This window comes from Stegodyphus dumicola, chromosome X2 (assembly GCF_044657685.1).
Source record: "Stegodyphus dumicola isolate Sdum_Otavi_A_Nest chromosome X2, ASM4465768v1".
NCBI lineage: Eukaryota > Metazoa > Arthropoda > Arachnida > Araneae > Eresidae > Stegodyphus > Stegodyphus dumicola.
Genome location: NC_140781.1, coordinates 138,260,076 through 138,284,938, shown reverse-complemented (window position 1 = coordinate 138,284,938; position 24,863 = coordinate 138,260,076). Strand labels below are relative to the sequence as shown.

The 24,863-nt window shown below is 33.8% G+C and overlaps 1 protein-coding gene across 6 annotated transcripts in view; it reads right to left on the bottom strand.

The window, feature by feature from the left end:
- Window positions 1–24,863, bottom strand: part of LOC118192698 (teneurin-a-like) — a 1,025,489-nt gene that overhangs the window by 248,540 nt on the left and 752,086 nt on the right. For all 6 annotated transcript variants that reach the window (XM_085809689.1, XM_085809693.1, XM_085809690.1 and 3 more), the window contains one exon: window positions 22,523–22,717. In XM_085809689.1, coding sequence (XP_085665815.1) covers window positions 22,523–22,717 — 195 coding nt within the window. The remainder of the gene's footprint in view (window positions 1–22,522; window positions 22,718–24,863) is intronic.

The following is a 24,863-nucleotide window of genomic DNA, read 5'->3' as shown; positions in this document are numbered from 1 at the left end:
TGCTCATAAGATCATGTGTATTTTATGCCTCATAGAGCAGTTGTTAGGGTAGATAAAGAGACAACTAAACTTTCGATAGTCTTTAACTGTAGTTCCAAAGCTAAAGGTAATCTTCCTCTGAATGATTGTTTGGAAACTTGCTCAAATTTAAATATGAATATTGTCGATATACATTCTTTGCCAGAAACGTTCCAGAATGAAGGTCGTAAAAAACGAAAATTGTATTTACCAAGTAAAAAATACTAGCTGCTATCAAAGTAGTCGCCGCGGCTATCTATACACAAATGCCAACGTTTCTTGGAGGTCCTAGAAGCAAGCAGAGAAATCTTCAAGTGCGGTGCTTGCAAGCTCGTTTTCACAGCCCGTTGGATGTCTGCAATAATCTTGATGAAGCTTTCCTTTCAATAACATTTTCACTCACGGAAACAAGAAAAAATCATAATACTCTTTGACATAAATGTGGGATCACGTCTGGATCTATCCAATAATTCAGCAGAAATTCTTCGCCTTTCCGTTCAGTGAGGGATGATTCTTGCCTTAAGTTTCCGTTTCCCTAAATCTTCGCGTAAAATCTTATGACACATATGATTCAAATTCAGTACTTCTGATATCATATGCACAGTTACACGACTGTCTTCTTTCAATAATTGCCATACACGCTCCACGTTTGCATCGGTATGTGCTATAAACGGGCGAACACCTCTGCAATCGCCTTTCACTGAATCTCTGCTTTCACGAAACCTTTTGTGCCACTCAAAAACATGACTTACTGAAAGTACCTCGCCTACATATGCGTTCTTAATCATGTTCCACATTTCACTAGGGGTTTTCTCGAGCTTAAAGAAGAATTTAATGTTCACTCTTTGCCCACAATCAACATATCCATTGTATCGCCTTAACGAAGGCGACAAAAATCCGAACATAGTGTTGCTAAGCACAATCTTAACACTTAGTAAGTTCGGGGAAACATGGTCAAGGTCATGCAAGTTAGAATACATTCCAGGTAACATAAAAGCTATATTTTATTAATTTTTATTACTGCAAACTCAGAAATAAAAAAAATTATCCTACAACTTTTCTGATAAAAGACGTACTTCTAAATTTTCGTAATTTAAAAATAGCGTTCAGTGGTGATGTAGAGAAGGCCTTTTTTAATGATAAGAATTTCCGAGAGAGAGAGATAGAAAGTTGTTAGTATGTCGTTGGTATTGAGATAATCCTAGTGAAGAATATAAAATTGTGAGAATGCAAAAACTACCATTTGACTGTGAGGATAGCCTTTCATTTTGTGTGCCACGTTAAAACATCACATAAAAATATTTGAGGGAAACAAACCTAAATCATATGACAGGCTGAATTCAGCACTTTACGTAGACGATTTATATTACAGTGAAAATAGTGTAAGTGAGTTATTTGAGTTATTGTCAGATGCTCTTTCAACATTGAAGAGTGGTGAGTTTAATTTAAGGAAATTGAGGTCGAACAATAGAGATTTAGAAAAGTAGAAAATGGACTTAGTGACGTTAAGATAGTGGGAGTTTAGAAATTTGAATTCCTAAGGTTGAACTGTAATCCTAATAGAGATGAGATGCCGTTGGAGGTGAAGGAATTGATGGATTCCTGAAAAAAATTGCGAAGCTGTAAGGGATGTGTTTTACAGACAGTGCCAAATATCTTTGAGCCTACTACTTTGATTCCGCCCTGTGTGATACGTGTAAAGCTATTGTTACATCAAATTTAGGAGAGAGTGTGTGATTGGGACGAAGAGTTGTTGAACTCTCGGTAAAATTGGACTAAGTGGTGTAACGAAACTGGAAAACTAATGGCCGTTACTATTCCAAGATACTGTTTTCTGAATTGTAAGAATTAGCAAGCGAAGGTATATGCGTTTTCCGATGCTACACCATGTGCTTAGGAAACAGATGTTTTTTTCAGAAATTGTAATAATAGTAGGAATTATAGAGTGTCTTTTATAATGTCGAAAAGTATAATGCCACCGTTAAAAGAATTAACGCTGCTGCGGTTAGAACAAATGGCCATTGTAATACGTGCTAGAGTGGGAAATTATCTTATGAGTGTTTCCAAGGATGAAATTGGAAGAATAGTATTTTGGAATGATCCTTGTATTGAGTTACATTGCGTCAACAGAAGTGCGAAAAGATGGAAACAGTTTATTACCAACCGGGTTGTGGAAGTTCAGTGAAATCGAATCTGAGAGATTAGTAATATTGTCTTTCTGAAGGTAGTCCAGCAGACTTGCTTACTAGAAGAATCTCGTCTGAGATGTTTGTACTTAATGAAAAATGGTGGTTAGGTCCAATTTGGCTTCGAAACAGTTATGAGATTTGGCCTAAACAATGAGTTAGAGGGTTACCAGATGTGGACATTGTGGAAATACTAAAAGAGAAAAAAAAAAGGATTTGGTTATCATTTTCATAGTTCAGCTGGAGTTAATTGTGTAGCTTTGAAACAAATTTTCAGTTTGTAGCAAGTTGCTGAGAATAGTCGTGCAGTGCAGTGTTTAAAGTTTATCAGAAATGTGAGAGAAGAATAGGATTTTGATTGCTTGCTTAGAAATAAGAGAACTAAAAGAAGCGCATCGTATTATAATCAAACTTGTCCAAAAAACTGACTCTACAAAGGAAGTAACTACTTGAGAGAAAGCAAGAGCGTTAAAGAAGAGTCCTTTACTTTCTTTCTTTTTCTTCGTTCTTGGAAAACAGTGTATTACTACCAGGATGCTTAGAAAATGCCAGCTTACCAGCGTCTGTGCAACATCAGATAATATTGCCTAAGAATCATACTATTGCAAAATCATTTTGAAATTTCATCATCTTAATCGCATGCATGGAGAAGTAAAACTATTTAACTCTGCGATGAAATAAAAATAGTGGATTATAGAATCAAAAACTGCAATACGCAGAGAAGTAAGAAAATTCGTTGTCTGTGACAGATTTTGCTCGTTTTCCAAACAAATGATGGACAGACTTGCCTTCTGCAAAAGTGAATCCCGCAAGAGCATTCCTTAGATGTGATACTGATTTTGACGGACTATTTTTGATCAGTCCTCGGCTTAGTAGAGTAATCACACGAAATGTACGTGTGGTGTGTGTGTTTGTGTGCTTCACAAAGAAAGCTGTTCATTTAGAGCTGGTCAGTGATCTTATCGCTTAGGCATGTATTGCAACACTAAAGCGATTCATTGGTCGACGAGGGAGACCAGCTGAAATATTCAGTGATTTTGGGAAGAATTTTATTGGTGCAAAGAATTATTTAAACCACAGAGACAATTGGTACTTACTGTACCACAGAGACAATTGGTACTTACTTGACCAGTGAAAGCTTTAAATGGACAATAAATGTTTCGTCAACCCCTTATTTTGGATGTCTATGGGAGACAGCGGTTAAATCCATGAAGTTTCACATGAAACGTGTTATAGGATCGCAGATCCTTTCATAATAAGAATTTTCTACGTTTGAAGAAGAAGAAGAGTTTTCTACTACTGAAGAAGTACTTAACCACCGTCCGTTAGTGGCTGCTTTAGAGGAGCCAAATGATTTTTGCGTCATTACAGCGGGCCACTTCCTTAACGGTCAGGAGTTAAAAAGTGTTCCTGAACCTGATTTTACAAATGAGAAAAATTCCCATCCGTGAACGATGAATATTAGTTACACAGCTTTCCCAGTCGTTTTGGAAACCGTGATCAAAATGTTGCTTGACTTAGTTGCAAGTACGCAACAAGTGGAAAACTCTTAGTGACGATTTACGCGCCAAAGATTCAATACTAATCAAAGATGAAAACTTGCCTCCACTTACAGTGGAAAATGGCAAGAGTAAGTTGCTCCTATAAAGAAACTGACAAAAGAATAAGAGCAGTGAACTTAAAAACTGTCTCAGGTGAAATGAAGAGACCAATCTGTAAGCTGGTCCGACTTCCGTGGATAATTGATTGACTTGATTTATTTACTTTCATTTATTTTTTCTTTTATATTTAAAGTCAGTTTGTTTAGTTTTCATTTGAACTAATGAGGCGATAATGGGACCCAATGTATTACGACATTCACTGTGCAGCGATGTGGTAACATGCGGTTATTTTTATTATAGCTGTGTTCTAAAGATGTAATGTTAGGTTGCGTTTGCATTTTGTATATAAAGTAAATATTTGTTATTTATTGTATACAGTTTGATTTCCATCCCCCTGTACAAAGAGGTTAACGATATTGTTCCTTAACTTTTTTCTATAAAACAAAAGAATGCAAAAAATTACAGATTCTAAATACAATTTGAAGTTTTTGACTTCATTTTAACTTTCATCGCTTTATTCTTGTAATTTCTTAATTCATCATTTTCGTTTTTTTAAATGTTTTTCTAAAATTTGCTCTTTATTATCAAATGGTTTTAAGCGCTTATGCATAAATCGTAAATTAGAAACCCTCAGAATTTTTCAGTATGTGTTTGTTTTATGAAAGAGATCAAGATTTGGTTGATGAGGAAATTTGTAAATTAGTCTAAGAATTGTGAAGAAATAATTGAAATAAACGAAAACGAAATATATAATCAAAATCAGCACAATACTGAGTATGAGCAAGAAGCTAGAATTCTTTCGATAATGTTACGTAATGTCAGCTTTTTATATTTAGTTTAATTTACCAAGTCAAGAAATTGTCTTAGTTTTTAATCTGGATACAGCTCTAAGTAATAATGAGCGGTGTAAAGGACTAACCCCTTTTACTAATAATCCCGATTTTGGTAATTCCCTATTGAAATTTCAATTATTTCAAAATAATCAATTAAAGTGAAAGTTTCTAATTTCTTTTTAAGATAAGTGCAAAGAAAAGACCTCAAAACAAAAACAAACTGAAACGATTCATGGGTTCTGCATTTCGGAAGACAGATGAAAAATCTAACGGAAATCATATAGTTGTTGGAGAAACAAAAAGTAGAAACTTTCAAGAAGGTAGCACAGACTTTTAGAAACAAAGAAAGCGATCTTCCCGAGACAGATGAGCACATCGAGAAATCACACAACTGTGTCCGTAGCGATAGGGCAAAGTCTCGAGAGAGTTTAAAGTTTCGAGAATGGAACTGAGGTCTTTAATCGGAAAAGAAATATTTTGGTTTATTCCCAAAATTACCATAGCAACAAACTGCACTTGTGTTCCGAAGTTAAAGAAAAACATCAATTTAAACTGAGAAACCTGCCTAAAAAGTTCTATGAAACTTAGAACGTGAGTTTACTGTTTTAGGAAACTCTAAATAATGAAATTCAAAAAAGATTATTATTAAAGCACTTATTGGCATTAAACACATGAAGATGAAGTACTATGCTGCGGATGCAAAAATTACTATACTTCTGTTGGTATTACTAAATTAAATTAAGTAATTTCTTAAAGTCACTTTTTTTGACGTGTATAGACAAACAGTATGTAAATGTTGCTAATGCTCCTATCATTATTACTAATTTAAAAGAAGAACAAAACCACACTTCACTCTTCCAGATGAGAAAAGGACAAACTTCGTGGAGCTGCTAAATTAATACTAGCGATATCAAAAGAAGCTGAGGTTTTTCCCTAGCACGAATGTCCAGCTGTGTATATTATACAGGAAGCAAAAGCATAGCCACTTTGTTAACAGTAAGTTTATTAATATTTGAGTTGCCTTTTTAAAGATTATTCGGCAAGGAAATTTGTTGCTTACAAAGCACTAGATTTTCAAATATCTGTTCGCTTCGTTAGAAATTGTTTCATCTGTTTAAAATTTCGCTTGATTTTGTCAAGGAAGGATTCAAAAAAGTGACAAGTACATTCATATAATACCCTATCACATTTTTAAATAATAATAACAACAATTTAAAGCGAAGGTTTCTGCTGAAAGATTATTTATTTATTAGAACAACTTTCCATTTATTGTAAGGTTTTCTCTTAAGCTTTATTTACCAATTAAAGTTGCTCTGGATAGCTTGTAAATGGACAAAATCTGCGAGTGGTTAGCAGATTGCAGAATTAAAGTTCAATTGCTGAGTTATCATATCAATGCGTTTCCTTACTGTGCTATGTAGAGCAACATTTTCGTGTCTCCAAGCAAATTGCTCTCATCTTTAGCCGAGGAAGAAGTTAGTTGGTTCATTGATTACGATAAAGCAGGCGAGAGCTACTTTAGGTTTGGTTTGGTTTATTTAACTACGGCAAAGCACACTAGGGCTATCTGTCCAAAGGGTGGGATACCTTTGTGGAGGACTTTCTAAGGGAAACTGGCTCGTATACACGTAACACATGGTAAAAACCACGAAAACGCCCATGCAGCCAGCCCGTTCGCGGGATATGAACCTAGGACCGAACTATCAGTGTTCAGCGACTTTTACCGCTCGGCCACTGGTGGGCCAGAGCTACCTTAAGAGACACGCCTTCGTGGATGACTTCTTAAGAAAAATTGGCAAAAATTCCAAACTGCACATGAGGAAAGCCACAGAAATTTGAAATAATTCTTACATATTTTATACCCTTGGCCTACTGATTAGCTAGCTTCACTGCGAGAAATTAAATTTAAGGTTTTGCAGATAAGAAATCAATAAAGGTTTTGCAAAAGTTTTCCCCTCAAAACAGGCAGCTGAAACTATTGTATGTATATCTACTAGTCATTTGTACCTAACTCAAGTCTTCAAAATCCATGCAAGCGGAAGGTATATGTTCTTATGGGCATAATACATTTACTATGTTGTCAGTATTTTATATACACACACAAACACAGACATATATATATATATATATATATATATATATATATGCGTGTGCGTATTTAATTATATATATGTATATAACTATTTAATTATAGATATCTATTTAATTATATATAATTAAGTAATTAAATAGATATCTATAATAAATATCATATCTATATAATTATAGATATGTACATATCTATAATTAAACAATTAAATCCACAACTTGTAGAATTTTTTTGTAAAAACAATGATTAATAAAAATTGTACTAAAATTTAATAAAATGTATTATCTGCTGGAAAGAATGGAGAACAGATTACTGCTAAAAACATTTGACTAAAAATTACGGTCAGGATGGACTGGAATGCTTTTTTAAAAAACTACTTTGTGGATGGCTGATGCAGCAAAATCTTCGGATAAACGCCCCTTGACGAATCTTTATAGAATTTCTTCAATTAGCTGCCTTATCAATTGTTTAATTCTTTATATTTTTCATTTGAATCCATTTTAGTACTTCCTCTGCTGTACCTTTTGGCCAAAGGCGTTTAGTGGCAATCTTTTCTCTTAGTAGATATGGCATTTTATTAAACTTTAGTGCAATATTTATTAACCTTTTCCGGTACGCTACCTTTTAAAGTTGGAATTTTGATAAAAAAAAGGTAGGCAGTCTAATTAGGCCTAGAGGAGTACACAAGTAAAATTTTGTGAAGATAGCACTTATCGTTTAATTCTGTGGGTGTGCCCAAAGTGGGCACATTGATTGGAATAGAGCTTCGAAAAGAGTGCTGAAACGAGCATTGTTGTGAATGAACTGACCGATGAGATACAAAGAAACAAAGAATACAGACTCTCAGTTGTCCTAGATTATCGGTGAACGCGGTCTGGGCACACCTAGGGTTCGCCGTTTGATTTTAGGCAAGATTTCAAGGTAAAATTCTAAAACTAATATAGAATAAGGAGATTAGCATACAGCCAAAAAATAACAGAGAAATTTCTTTTCAAACAATTCCTTTTATACCCTAAAAAAATCTGGAAGATTTCTTTGAAAAACGAGGGTCTTAAAAAACTAAACATGGCTAAAATATATGGACTGGTTTGTGTTGAGCTCCATCTACTATAAATAAAGAAGGTTCAGAGTAACCTATAGTAACTTATAAATCCTTTTTGATTCAATTTTTCTGTGCGTACCGAAGGAAAGTTTTAGGTGTGTCCAGACTGGAAACACCGGACATTTCATTTTCCTCAGGTTTTTAACGTTCACTGGATCTCTTCGAATCCTCTTCAAAGTCCAAAATTTCCGTAGAGCAGCTACTGCGGAATTACTGTTTTTGTAAAACAATTTCACTAACAAAGCGCGATCTCTTAAACTTATCGTCATATTGAGCAACAAGCACATTGAAAAGAAAGTCGTCAAGAACGTGTCTAGGTTTCATAACACCTGCTGCATGACGTCGATAAAGATTTACACTTTTACTATAGATTTTTCAAAGTAAAACTCCGTCTGGTGACGCTATTTGTAACTATTTGTTTTCTGAAAGAAATTGTTGTTTCTTCATTAAGTTCGCCACAAAATTCCTCAATTTTCTGATCACTGGTTTTGCTCTTAGGCAGCTTTGAAATAGGGTTCTTTAATTATAGACATCCTGCATATTGTAAATTTCTTCCCAAAATGTTTAAACATTGCTTGTTTTATTATCTCTTTTGGAGCACCGTCAGGCTGGAATATAAAAACATATTGTAACACCAAGTAGACACGTGTGAGCTGACGTTTTCTTAATTCGAGAAATACCTAAATATGTGCTGCACTATTTCTCTATATTAATACTGTCCGCGTTTGTTACATTTTTTGTGTGTCTCTAACCCTCGAGAGATTATAGTGTTTATGAGCTACGTTATCTGATAATAGTTTGTGTACATTGTCTCAAAGGTGAGACACTTACAGAAGAATGTCAAAAATGGGCATTATTAGTATGTAGAAGTAAACATGTCGATCTACTTCTCATGATATCGCAAATACCATCTGCATTTATTCACTTCCAAGACATTCGTCGAACTGTTATAAACACGCTGACACGTTCAGCGACACAGCCTTCACACTGTCAGGCAATAACAGTGGAGACAGCTTCACTGCAAAGCACCCGAGTACAGCTCCCAACTCTGCTTGGTCGTTCTCGGAACTCCACGTACTCTCGAGACCCTCCACGCGATGCACTCGACGATACACAAGAGCATAGCTCTCGACTCAGCACAGTCTAAGACAAAACTCGACGATGCACTAATTCGCGATGCACTAAAAGACTCTCTCGATGCACTCGACGACCAACTCGGCGCTAGACTTTGAGACACTCGCTCAATGACTGACTATCAGCTCGCTAGACGAGGCACACACTCGATGAGAGACACACACACACTGACTGCGGACCAGCAGGGTTTATATAGCTTTCAGCTTGTGTTCGAGAACATTCTGGGTTAAACCGGTAAGAATTCGTTCCAGAAGGTTCTCCATGCGTCCATGCCATATCGCCAATTATGTCGCCAAATGGGCGATTTCTCGCCAAATGTGGCAACCCTGCCTTCCTTTGCCAGTTTATAGCAACCCTAAAAGTGCTTTGCGGGGAAGCCATCTTACCGCGCCTGTACATTTCGTAACAATATGTAAATGCATTCATTCACTTGTAAAAAAATAACGCCTTTTAATCCTTATAGAAATTATGACTTATATATAATAAAGGCCTATTTATAATAATTCCATACCTGAAATTTGGAGTTTACACAATAATTAAGCAGGATGGATTCTGAATGGAATATAAGGTCATCTTTCATCAAGTAGCACCCCCCGGCATACTAGCAGTAAGATCGCTAACACTAATAAAAATCTCGGGTAACGGACTGGGTGCGTGGTATTCTTCTCGGTTTTCCTCACATATGATGTGGATACGAGAAAATTCTCTTTAGAAAGTCCTCCGCGAAGGCATTTCTCTCCTCATGCAGGTGGCTCTTGTGTGTTTCACTGCAATCCAAAAATCTAACCCTCTGCTGGTAGTAGTCATCTACAGGCATTTAACGATATTATACTCGTTTATTTCTAATTGATGATGTGGGAAATGTTCGTGTAGATGCAGGCTTTTGTAAGTAACTAAAGCCTTTTAACTATTTATTGAAAATATGTTTTGTATTTAATAAACAATAATTTGTAATCGTTATTTTTCTTCCGACAGTTTTAGTACAATAGCAATTAAGCAGGTTAATTTCGGAGTCATTTTACTACTAGTTAGTGCTAACCAGTTATTCAGTTGGATAGGATTATGAAACATTTGTAGTTTAGTCCTATTATCGATCCATATGTTGAAGGCAAAATGAAGTTTTCATCATTTATTTCCTGTGTAATTTGAAAAAAAGGATTAGTTTTCTTTAACAGGTTTTTCACGAGGGCATCCCTATACCGAAAGCATGTACTTTTGCTTGCTTTCCCTTAAACGACGAATTCAAATCTACATGTATGTTTCTGAATATCAAAAACACATATACTTGTCTTACAAAGTCACGCATATTTACTTTAAAGTGAAGCGGTCAGAAGTAGTTTTCCTCACATGTAGCGTCAACTGTTTCGGATATGTTAGCATTTACTGTAATTTTCAATGGTAATCACGATTTCCTAAGGATGTGTAACTGTAATGTGCAAGGACAATTACTCTCCTGATTAGCGTAATTGTAATTAGGTTTCGCAATCACTTTATAACTACAATTACGGTGCATTTACAGTTACATTTTGCCGAAATATATATGAGGTCAATAGACGGAATATTGTTATTTGTTTTTAGGGACACTAATACACTTTCTTTGTATTATTATTCCTAGGAATACCTGGACTAAAAATTTGCTGGAAGTCAGAGAGAAAGAAATATGAATAAAGGAGACTAGTTTACAAACTGTTCTGCTGCTTAAATTCATAGATATTACGTTTGATTTGGTTGTTTACAACACTATATTCTCTTTTAATGACAGGATGTGATAGCGTTTACCTATCCTTTTACGTATTTTGATATTTTGCCTGATATAAAACGGTACATTGAGAGGGGTTTTGTGTCTACGAATTTGTTTAGAAAAAGTACTAACAGCTATGAATTTATTTAGAGAAAATAATGACTGCATAACTGGGAAAGTAGTTAGCGATGGTGCCGTACCGAAAGGTACAAATTCGAATCTCAGAGAAGGCATGGATATTTGTAAATGTACACTATCTGTAGGACACTCAAAACATGCGGCGAGCCGAAAGTCTTGTCGAGAGGTTGGTGATAGAGAAAGAGGGGTGGGAGACAATCGGATCTGCCTTCCGGGGTGCTCTCCTTCAAAACTTGGGGATAGATGAGCATAAAGTAGGACTGCCACCTGCATGGTATTCAAGGTTTAGGCCATCGACAGACGCATTCTTGTATTCCTTGCCACGATAATTGATCGCGGACGTGTTCTGATTATATCAAATAAATGGGATTAGTAACAACAACAACACCTGACTGCATCATTAATGGCTTTCGTTAAAATTTTAAATTCATTATTAAGTTCTTTAATGTTATTAGTTTTGGGATTTCCTTCGATGGTGTACTCGATAATATTTGTAATTTTTTTCCACTTGATATGTTAGAGCTTTCGTAGCTTGACGGTTAAAAAGAACGAGGTTTAATATAAAGCCATACTAGATTATGATCAGATGGAAGTGTTGAAAGTAGTTCAATTGAATAGTTGTGTGAAATATTTTTAAGAGGAAATCGTTAATTATTTTAGAAGTATTATAATGATAATAGGTATGTTGATTCAGTGGCATTGTTTAGTTTGTAGGAGTAACTTAACAGACCAAATTATTGTTTATCTACAAATAGTTGTAAAGACTAGTATTCGAAAGTTAGCTTACATTTTCTAGCTCTGATGGATATGCTACCAGTGCATTATTGGAGCCGGTAATTGGCAGCTTTTGCTAGGTTTTTCATTTTAAGTTAGAATTTAATCGAGCTTTCCCGTATCCTGAGGATTTGATTTTGATCTGATCAGGTGCGCTTTTCACATAATTCCCTTTTATCCCTTTTATTTGTGGTGGGAGGTGTGAGATTATCCGCAGTACCCATGATCTATTCCTCACTTTGTTGCGGGACATGCAAGGCCATGTACAGTACCAGCGAAGGACCAGCTCATTCTCTAATGTATTACTTTCTACTAGTACTGTCGTACTAAACTTCGAGTGAAGCTAGAAATAGAAACAACTGCTGTGCTGACGACTACACTATTTCTGCTCTATCAAAATCGATTGCTAATTTTCCGTAATGTCTGTTTGACTTCTGATCTGCTGGGCTCCACTTAAACGTGGAATATGACCTGTGACCTTTGTGTTTCAGAACACAGGTTTAAGCTCTATGTTAAAGTAGGCATAAATGCCCGGATAGTTTTACTTTAATATGACTTGAGAGGAATTATTCAATATTTCTAGTACGTTTAATATACAAAATGCACAACGCCTACTTAAATAAAAAATATACTGCGAAGGAAACAATTTTCGGTACAGATAATTGTGGATAGGGCAATTCTCAGATTGCTTCCTCTTAAATGAAATAAACACATATAAAATTCTTTTAATTCCGGTTACTATAAACTTAGATATGTAACTCAAAAAGCAAAGAATGGGAAAAGATTTATAACGTCAAGTCAAATTTAAACCATTGCTCGAATATCTACTGAGAACCAAGTTATTACTATAGCATCAAACTCAGCGATAAAATGCAATCTCCGTATGAAGACTTAAAATAGAACGGTTACAAAAACTATACAATATGCTGCCTTCTAGCTTTATACTGGGTGGATGTATAAAAACGAAGAGTTATATTATGGGAGATAAAAGAAAATTACGGTATTTCCTCTTACTTTTACGGTGCTGCTGCATACGAAAAAAATGCGAGGCTCGTAAAAGTTCTTAAGTAGATTCCGTAACGCTATAAAACTGCTCTTGATGAGTATAATGAAGTCTCCGCTTCAATGATTAAAAATGTAGGGAAATCAAGAAGTCTGAAAGTTTCAAGCGCCCACTAGTTTTATCTATGCGTTGTCTGGCATGCGTTTGAAGGAAAAAAAGTAGCTTTTATCCATAGCCATCGTGAGCTCGAAATTTTCTTATGTCAAGGAATAGGCATTTTTAATATATGAAGTCTAAGTTAATTTTTAATTTATTCTAAACACATAAAAAATACAATGTAAGAACAGGTGCAAATTCCCTTCTTTAAACGCAAATATTTTCCATTAAAGTAATACATTTATGATGTTTTAAATAAAGTAGTATAACTATAAAAGTTTATATATATATTTTATTGTTTGCCACATGTTTGGGTTAAATTTTGAATTTTATACTCTGTCAATAGTTTTATACCGAACATGACCATTACTAAAAAGACATTTATATGTTCAAAACAGGACAATTTATTAAGGTCTAGTTAAAGTTCCAAGATTTTATTCATTTTTAAAATTTGCAAGCTTTTTTCTCTCTTCGTATACATACAAATGTATGATAAATTATCGCTTTTTCTCGAGTATCCTCGCTAGGTGTAAGTGAAGGTTTAGCTATCAAATCGAAGTTCTTTGGTTCAAATCAAGGCTTTCGAACTGTTGACTTTTCATGTTGCCTGGCCCGATTTGTTCGATGGTCCACACTATGGCCCAAACTCAATGTGGTGACAATAATTTTAAAGAGAGGATACGATATGACGTTAGATGAAGACCATCTGCGTCGAGACCGAACGGAGCGCCGAGACCATCGGAGCGTCGAGACCAAACCCGCTCGGAGCATCGGTGCGTCGGGCGATAACTTTTCAGTTATCGACCAGACGTGTTCAGGCTTAACAGGAAAACTGGCAGGCCAAGGCAACAGCCAGACCTGGTGGGCAACGAAGAACTGTTGAACGTTGCATATCATGCATTATATAGTCGAAACTTCAATGCATGTGAGCCTTGAAAGTAAGAGAGGACAACAAGCTCGAAAAGCTGGCGACTGAATGTGCTAGCAATGCATATTAGGTGTTGGCGGGAGTAACATCTAGTGGCAACCCACATCAGAACTCCAGGTGACGGACCGACATGCTGATGTATGATGCAGCGGTCATGATGTCTGTTATCGTATTGCTGTAGACTCGGATATAATCATAATGGAAAGAAAGCAGAATCGAGATTCGTCTGAAAAAACAATATTGTGCCATTCGATATTTATGTCTAGAGTTTACGACACTATTGCTAGAATGTAGTGTAAGTGGCATTAGCAGCAATAGATGTTTTGAAAAGAATTCTTCCCTTTAGCAGGCAATGTCGAATGGTTCGTGCTGAGAGAGGTCTTTGTGTTACATACCCAGATTCTTACGCTAGGGTTCTTGATGTCTATGCGATGCGTCTTTCAATGCCCACAACATGTTTGTTATCTCTTTGAGTGACGTGTCGATGCTGGTGCTGTCTTTCCTGTGTGTCAGTTCCTTCATCCTGCAGCCACCGATTCCATATATGCAACAGTATGGTTTGACTTTGCCAATATGAACATCGATTCCACGAAAGAATAAACGCAGTTCTTATAAGATACAATTATTCCTCTCTTAAACTCGGAAGTTTGCTGTAATGACCAAATTTCCTTTCGTCGAGGCATAATTAAGCTTCCCATACAAAGGGAAGCGGGAAAATACAAATTTGCAGTACATAGAAGAGCTTTATAGTCACCCTTTTTATAGGTTTCTAAGTGGCATTAGTAATGTGCATGATTTGCATACCCACTTCAATATTAATGATTTTTATGTTAAGTCTATGAATGGTGCTAATTTCAAGCCTCTTGAACGCTTCCTTCATTTTATTACATTTCATATGGCCAGATATGTATATACTTACAGTGTGGTAGCATCTGACCGAAAAGAACTTAATTAATTAATAAAAAGAACTGAATCTCATTTGCAAAATTTGCCAGTAGGTAAAGAAATAGCTATTGGTGCTGGAATATTAGTTAAAATTGCAAATTTAAATCGGTAGTTTCTCATACAGTAATAAAGTGATTTTTGACCGTTTTGAAATGGTATACATGAGTTTAATTATCTACTTCTAGAAGAATTTCTCTGTATCATGTTCTACTGCCCTTCTATAATGCGCCTTCTCAGTAATACAAGTTCTATCATTCAACTTCGTGAAACCTTCTCGGGATACATTATATTTAAGGAGAATTTACTTCCTGATTAAATTTCCGGGCAGTTCGAGAATATGCTTTTCTGCAAATAAATGTGCAGATGAAATGCAAGCTTCTATACTAAGATATTTTATAAAAACAGCAAAGTAATGCATTCAGTGATCATGGCTTAACATTCATACTCTGTTCTCAGACTGATTAAATTCAGCGGACAATTGTGAGTTACTTATCTTGAAAGGCTGAACTCAATTTTTATCTTTGTTATACTCAATCACAAAACATTTTCCTAACTTCCAACATCTGCTTTATATTTCTTATCATAGGTTTTAGCACGAGCAAATAATGTTTGCTGCAATGTAAATAGAAAATGAAATAGCTGTGGCATTAAATTTTATTCGAAGGCATCCCTCTCATCCGCTTACTATTCAAGTTCCACTCCTTTCAAATCAGAAAGCTTAAAAAAATTGCTCCTTCCCAAATACTTTTCTTCTACTATACTTCGTCCATGGCATGCAAAGTTATCAGATTTAAAAAATCGATCAGTAAAATGGGTAGGGAATATCTAAGTACAGCGTTATCCCCGCTTTTTCAACCCTCGCAGAGGTATCCTTTGTAGAACTGGTAAAACGGTTTGAAAGCTCAGAACTGATTCAGAAAATTTGAAATTTTACATTCCGTTATTTCCAAAGAATTAATGGCATATTTGTATGTAATATGAGTAGCATAATTATTTTCTGTGATCTAAGACTGCTAAAAGTTAACAGTTAATTTTTTACAGACATGTAAAATAAACAGTCGTTGTAACCGCTAATTCAGTGGTCATCTGCTTTCCGCACGTCTTAAACGCAGCAATCAATTAAAAAAAGGTAATTAAAATTGCTTATTAAAATATCGTCCTGTTTGATCAGTAATTAAAGATGGTTAACTTATCTATATTCTTTCCTGGATGATGGCACATGAAGCAATAAGATAGATTTTAAGTGTAAGTGGATGTAAAGTTGGAATAATGTACTTTCTCAAAAGTCGTGTTAACCGAAAATGTACAGGTTATTCCAAATAAAATGTACCTGTACCTAATTCGAACCCAAAACATTACGACTTTTAATTTGAGTTGATACAATTAGGGACACTCCATTTTTTTATAGTAGTGTTGCACGTGCCGAAAGTGCTTACGTCCATATTACATATCCATGAATAAAAGCAGCATTGTACTGATGTTCGAGCTGGGTATACGTTTATCTTGGAACCCTGTGTGATGTCTATAGTTCCAAACAAGAAAGTAGAGAACTTATAGAGGAAAGTATAATGGATCAATGAATCCTAGTTCACGCTTTTATTCATCTATAGAAAAATGTACATAAGTATGGAAGTTAGGACATGAGAAGAGTAAATATATTCTGCAGTTTATCAACATAATAAACATGTAATAATCGTAGTATACATATAGAGAGGATTTGCTTCATATCATATCGATTTCGTAAGCTTTCCATAGAGCTGAATAAATACCAGAGTTTATTTGTTTTTCTTAAAGTACTCAAACTGGTATTTTCCAATAACAATGACTATTTTCTTCAATAAAAACAAATGTCAAGAAATAACTCAGAACTATCTATTTAAAGAAATGTTTGACGTATTCGAAACAAGCTTTATGCATCCTTCCTGAGCAACTCAAAGTTCTGAGGTCAATCGCACTTGCCCTTAGAATCCTCTACCCAATTCCATTTAAGAATCGAAAGTTATTTAAAAGCAGAAATGACAATTCTACCTTGCCATGATTCTTTGATCCTTTCAGATTCAATACTCTTTTCTCTCAGGAAAGCGGTTTAGTTTAAAGAGTTTTTCCCCCAAGAACATTATTAAATGGCAAAATCCACAAAAATTAAGCCACAGATATATCAGCATAGTATTCTAGAGAAAACTTTGTACACATGATATACTTACTGATTTTATTTCACGCCTAAAACGATATGAAATGTTGTCAGAATAGAAAAATGATTGTAATTTTGCCTGTTGAGAAAACGCCTGTTTCTGTAATATTTTATTTTATCACATGAGAGAATTCCTAGAAAAAGGCGTATTACTTTTTTTTCTTAAAAACATTGCATATTTTTTGACACTCTGTTCCTCTTAAAATAATAACGAACTTTGTTTCTTTATCAAGCATCATTGAAAACGGTCCTGCATTTATGGTGGCTTTGTTTCCTAAAATAAACGTAATGTATTCACGTTTGATTTTAATATAATTATATTTTGTGTTATCAATAGTATCTCAGGTACACAAATTACAAATCTGTGAAAACCGCGGTCTAAAAACAAGATTTTTATGCTCAGTACGCTCTTTGGAATAAATTTATAATTTTCTTTCTTCTCTTTACTGTTATATTGCTCTTTTTTTTAATATTAGAATCCCTAACTTAGTGGGGCAGTTAACACGTTCTCAGAAACTTTGTTATTCATCTCTGAGTAATAAAATAGAAGGAAAGAAACTTCTAAAGTAATCAAAATTCACGGTCCTTTTTGAAATATGGAATGAATAAAGTAAAAAAAAAAAAAAAAAAAAAGAGAAGGACTAGAGAATTTTCTTCTCTGGAGTAAATATTGAAGCAGCAGAATAAGCTCTACGTCAGCAAGAGGGAACTAAACTAAAAATGAGAAAGAAATTCATAATATTCGGGAATGGAGAACGCCCCAAAAAATTTCTACACATACATACATACACACACGCATATCTGCCCCTGCTACTGTCAAAACAAACGTGAGGAGCCTAAAATATAAAATGGCCCCCAATATTGAGCTGAGTTGAGAAGTTCGCATTCATGACTTGTGGCTAGATACACGGATTTGTCTTATATATATATTCTGTACGAATTTTTGTCTGTCCGTCTGTCTCTTTGCTGGCTGCCTGTTCATTTTTTGTTTATATATTTAACTCTAGATATGGTACGAGTTGATACTTTTCACTGAAGCGACACTTAAAAAAAAAGTGGTTTTGTTTCATTCCTTTTTCGGGTTGGGAGTTGAAATGTATGGAATAAGGCAAAGGGTTATAAGATTTTGTCGCTCTCATGTTGTTTCGGATTAGCATTTTCGCTGAACTTTCTATTTTTCCGCTACTTTCGAAGAAAAGCCATTTCTTCAGTTAAAGATAATAAATAGATTTTCTTCTTGGATGCGTTTGCGGGTACATCGCGAAATAAATGTGAAATGGAATTTTCGAAAAAAAAAAGATTCCTCTTTTTTTCATTTTAAGAAAGAAGACGAGGACTGAAAATTTCTCATACACCTGACTTACCATTATATATATATATATGTATATATTTGAATTATTTGCAAATACCGAATTCTAGCTATTTGAAATTCTACATTATTAGCTAACTATATCGTAATATCCTCTTATTTCGAATGCAAAAGGGATTGATTCTGCATATAAAACGACTGATTTGAATATAAAATATTCTGCTTTATAACAGTTGAACTTTAATCCCCCCCCCCTCACTAAAAACATAAAACTCCTTATTTTTCTTTATGTTCGAATACATATTTAGCTTTGCTTTTATAAAGATTTAATAAACTTTTAGAATTAATTTACGGAGTTTCTTTTGGTTGTTTTGAAAGGAATGGACGAACGTTAGGCTAATATTTGAATTATTGCTGCGTTACTAACTGGAGACGCTACGTTCAATAATTAACATATTGAATTTTCACATTTGAACTGATTAAAACAGGTGTGGCAACATTAGCCTGATCATCTGGTTCTGACTATAAAAAAAGCACATTCGAAAGAAAATGCCTGAGTTTGATATGCTTTCAACTTTTTAAGTCGTACTTTCTGTAGACTGTAATAACAACGCAATGTTTAATTATGATTTACATTATTATATCCACGTCTATTGATTTTCTCTCTTTGAATACTGCATTTTGGATATGATAATAATTTCACCTCTGCTGACATCCAAGGCCAGAACCAAAGTTTTTTTGTTTTTTTTTCCAGAATTGCCCTCAAGATAATAAAAATTGAAAATAGCTTCTGAAATAAAGTTGGTAGCAGGAAGTTTACAATAAGCATTATATAATTTTTTTTATAATGAACCACTTATTTTCAATTTATTTCTAGAGCTGAAAAGTTTATAAATGAATGCATGTGAATTTATTCATTCCCAAAAGTTTACTTTGTATGAGCTTTATAAAACTGCTTCCTTCTAACATGCAGGTAAATTTTATGTCAGTATCGTATAGTCGGAAAAAGTGCGTATCAAAACAATAAAATTATATGAAACACATAATAATAAAAAAGTAAAAGGAATGGAAAGACTTACAGATTCGAAATTAAATATAGCTTGCTAATAACTAACTGCAAGTATTAACTTTTGTAGTCAAAAATGTCATTGTAACTGGATTAAGAAGTCATTTTTCTAGAACGTAACCCACCAGAACTTGAGTAGGCATAATTTTGAACACTGGTTGTACAATTCTAAGTTACTATTGTACAGATGAAGTTAAAGTATAGAATGTTCAGATGTATTTTAAGTATTTTTGTGTAAATAACATCCAATCATTTTCAGGAAAATCCTTCATAGGATATTTATATTTATAGAAGCCACCATTTTTAATACAATATCGCGTATGTAGAATTAATCACCAGTAATATTAATTACAAGGTATTTCTGAACGCTATTGGAATTGTCGCCTTCTAGATTAAATACGGAGTTAACAAGAGAAACCACATTACCAGAAATGAATCAAAAAAGCATCCGTGATGTGAGTGGTTTGATAGCACCATTACTTTACAGCAAAAGGTTGTTGCATTGATATGCATGCGATTTCTGTATTCCAACAGCACTGAGTTATTCCTCGAAAAACAATTTTCCGTTTAGCTTTAGAAGATCTTCACAAGGCTTTAAAACTATTAAAAACCCTGATAAACCATTTTGTGTAGACGTCAAGTCAGAGAATATGATTGTCATTATGACAGCTAATCAAAACGTACTGCCAATGAAGTGATCCAAGGATTACTTCCAATAGCTTTATAAATATTGGTACAAAAACGGAGCACCCGATAGTGACTAATTTGAAATTATTTAATACTGACTGTTTTCTTCAAAGGAATTCATTCAGATAACAGTTTCCCAATAAATCAGCTTATGTTTAATGAAAATTTTTGCTCTAAACCAGCGCTTCTCAACCTTTTGACTAATGCGTACCATCTAAACAGAAACTGAAAATCATTACCACCCCTACATTCTACAATTTCTCAACAGAAATATTAAAAAAGTATATTTTGCCATTTTCACAACTTATTGGTTATTTGTATTAACTATGCACACATAAAAATATTAGATTAAAAATCGGTTACCATTTTAATTATCAAAATTCAAGTTATAATTCTTTTATTTTAAACATTAAGATGAAGTTTGAGCCTGTTTAAGAGAGATAAATTTTTTTATGTCTGGTTTTACTTCACTTAGTTTTAATCGTAAATAAGGATCCACTTTTAATTTTGTTCTGTATTTATTTTTCAAATAAAGCATGGAAAAAAATCCTTGCTCAGACAAATAGGTTGTGCAAAATGGCAATACAAATTTAATAGCTGTATTGAAATGCCTTTAAATTCTTTTTTTTTTCCTTCAGCCAAAAGTTAACAAATGTGTTATAAGGTATTTCTCCCGCCTTCCAACGTGCCTTCGTGGTGTAATGGTTCTGCACGCTGAGCCGGTATCCAGAGGTCCGTGGTTCGATTCCCGGCGAAGGCGCTTGCCCATTTTTCATCTTTCCTGTTTCAAAAAAAAAAAAAAAAAAAAAAAAGGATACCTTATGTCTCTACAGTGTTAATTTATCGTCCCTTACGTCGACTATTAGGGCATTATTAATGTATAATGTAATACGATGTATTACTATTGTGGTAATTCAATATAGTTACAACACTTCTTGATGAAAGTATCTTTATATTGTATAATAGGCATTGTTATTTTAGGAATCCGCAGTACCCCTGTTTTCCACCATCTGCCCCTGTTTGCAATATTATTTTTCTGGACAATTTCGGGATTCGGACGATACCCGAATAGTCAGTGAAAGCCGCCCGTGTGTCCGGAACCTGCTCTCCCCTGTCACCTGTCTCTACAGTATTATTTTTGAAATATACAGTTAAAGTTCCATCACAGGAAATCTTTTTCTTCAAGAGATAAATTTTCAGGTACATTTGAAAAAAATGAATTTCTAATCCAATTTTCACATACATTCAAAATACATGTTGAAATTATTCATCAATGAAAAACAATGGTTTTTAATGTCGAATGCAAATTCTTCTTTCATTTTCAAATTATTTTCAGTTAGAAATCTTTCTAAAAGTGGTAAAAAGCTTGAGATATTATCATCCAATTCTTTGATTATTAACTCGAGTTTTCTTATCATTACATTCATTTTATCTGTAATGATAAACAAATTAATTCTTTGGCCCTGTAATCTTAAATTTAATTCATTTAACTTTTGAAAATTTTAGCTAAATATGCTAAACGCACCAACCATAATTCACTAAATAAACATTTTTGCAATACAAGTTTTTGAATCACAGAGGAATTCAAAAAGACGATTTAAAACTTTGTCTCTGAACCACCTTAGCTCGGAATGCAACAAAAGCGTTTCATGTTCTCTCTCCATCTCGTGGTATAAAATCGTAAATATTCTTGAATATAAAGCTCAGCTTTTAACGAAATTTACAATTTTCACAGCTTGCCTCAAAACTATTTTCAGGTTTCCTGCAGAATGAATGGAACATTGAGTAAATTTAGTTTCAGGCGCGATTTTCTTTGTCTGAGAGAAGAAACACCCGAATGTTTTCCTAATAAAGCCCGACCTATGTCACTGCATACGGCAGGGCAATGCACTTATACCAAGGAATATCACTCTCAGACATAAAATTGTCAATTACTCTGAAAATATCATGTGCGCTTGCTCTATCATGAACAGATTCACAAAATAAATACTCTTCGGCAATTCGTTTATCGTCTTCGAAACGCATGTAAACTTATAATTGAATAAAGTTCGTCATATCAGTACTTTTGTCCAATTGCAATGCAAAATACGCGCTGTGTTTTATTTTTTGAATAAGTGTCTCTTTTATAGAATTCGCCATTTCGTGAATTCGTCGACTTACTTTATCATTCGATAATGGAATATTATTAAGTTCTTTAGCCACCTTTTCGTTGAATAATGTTCAAACCAAATCTTTAGCTGCCGGTAATATAAGGTTTTCACCAATAGTGTGAGCCTATCCATTTCTGTTACTCCTTTTAAAAACATCATTTTTTATGACAAATTTTATTATGTCTTTGGCTAAAAGAACATTTGTGAAAATAAAAAAAGTTTATTTTGCTAATGTCTATGAGCGGATATTGACTTTGAACAAAGCTCAGATTGCATAAATTTAATAGTTTTAGGTCGAAAATGTAAACAGGATGTTGGTATATTTAATTTGTGAATTTAATAGTTAAAAATACTTTGTTCCTTTGGCTATCACCTATTTTTCTCTTGCGTACCACTAGTGAAACGCATTTTTCACCTGCATATTGCATGGAAGACGAACAATATTTAGCATATAAATGTGATTTATGTTACCTTGCTCACAAAATGGGCCTTTGTATCCAACATCACAGATGCAAACCCCTTCAGCACATTTCCCTCTTCCGTTGCAGTCAGCCAATTCGCAATCGTTCGCGGGTACATTGCATTCTGCACCTTTCCAGCCTGGTTCACAACGACAAGAGCCATGTATGTATCTTCCATGTCCACTGCACAGTACTGGACAAACACCTGGAATTTGAAAGAGGAAACACCTTGCTGAAAAACTATATGAAACACACATAAAATATTATTACGTCATATAAAGTAGCTACAGATACAAAGTACAGTGTGCATTCAGATATTTGCTTCTTAAACAGAATGGAATGTATTTCTGCTAAATATTTCCTAAATTCTTTCAAAATTTACATAATAAAGATACTTCAAAATTTTAGTGAAATGTAAACTACATCATTCTCTTTCTAAAATTGCTAGAAAAACTATATGCAGTGTGATTAGATACGTATTAATCAGAATGTATTTCAAAGTAGACTATTATACTTGTAATTCTTACAGAAAGTACATACTTCAAAGTTTTAGAGCAGAAGCATGTTAAAATTACTTCCTTAAATTTTTAACAAAACAACGAATCAAAAATACTTTAGAAATTATTTTACTTCCAACAAATCTTACCGACACGGAAGTTCTCACAACGGTAATCTCTTCGAAATATGTGTAATTCTGTTCATTTAAAAACGCAAAAGGGTAAAAATTATTCTCTAAACATTCTATAGCATGTAAAAAAATTGCAAAATAAAGGTAATTGAGAAAACTGCATTATTTTACGATTTTTCAGAATTTAAAAATGGTGTTTCATTATTTACAGATGACCGAATCTCTGACTAAATCGCGTAATAAAAGAACAGATGCATGCAAAATTTTATTTATATATATCTATTCATTTAGGGGTCTCAGTATTTTATACTATATTTATTGGTGCTTATGTATAGTATTACTTATTATTACTTTTTATCACTTACGTTTTCAGTTGCTGCTTTTTCACGCATTATCAGCACACAGATCATGCAAGAAAATGTATTTATTTTCGTCAACATGAACCAACTAAATACTGAAAACCATTCAGCTCATTTAGAAATAAAATATAGTGAAAACCCAGCTAGTAAATTGATGTAAACATGTAGAAAAATTAGTTACAAATAACTGTTTTGGTAATTCCAAAATTTCAACCAAATTCCAAAATTTCTCCAAAATTTCAACACGCCATATTGGAAGAGCATCAAATTTATAACTTAGACTAAAAAACAAACTTAGTTTGGAGTAAATTTTGAATAAAACTATCGATTTCGAGGGTTTCATACATGGGTCCCTTTTCTTCAGAAGAAGAATTATTTTTTTTCAAACTAAGTTTGCTTTTTTGCCTATTTTTATATTTCAAAATGCTGCCAAATTGTGTTAGAAAGTTCGCATCTGTTAGTCGAAACCTTTACACTCAATATTTTTTTACGCTGTCTAGAAGTTTAATGTTGTATGCTGCGTATATTTAATACATCTAATTCAAACAAATACCATTTTTTTCTGATATACAGAATCAATTAGATTTCAAACCAACCTGAAATTTAAGTTTTGAAGATCTTACTTCGAATGCAGGTTATATGCATAATCGTATTTCATTTAGAAGATTCATTATCATAGAAGGGCGTATGTACCTTCAGTATGACTATCATTTATAAATATATTTGGAAAAGTAATATTTTTCCTGTTTTATTAAAAATATTTTAGTAAAAGAAGAGCATGAAAAATATTCACTTAGCACTGAAAATACAGATCATATAGGTATGAGATAAACTTTAATGTAGAGCATCCGCAATGAGACACTTGTCATATGGAATCATACATTTAATTATTAGCTACTTATAAGTGATGTAAGTTTAGGTGCCATATAGGATGCTCTAAACGCATGTAGTCCAGACATGTCAGATAAAGAATACTAAACTGTACCAAAAGAAGTAATGTATGCATAACTTACCATGTGATACCACATCATTTTTGCTGTAATTTATACATAACGAAGTAGAAATATATTTTCTCAACTTCTTAAAACTGAAATTCAAAGCTCACTGCTTAAGTGACCATTCGGTTCTGATTTTTAATTTATTTGTTTCATTGTCAGTGTTTAAGTATGAGAAATCAAAGTAATCTAATTCGTGAAAAAGGCAACACATATTACACACAATAATACAAATAGGAATTTAAAAATACGTATGAAAACATATATTTACTTAGACTGAAGAATATATATGTAAAAAGAACATAAAAAATATTTCCTGTGCGTACTGCTATTAAGATACAATGTAAATGTTGATTAAGTTAAAATCAG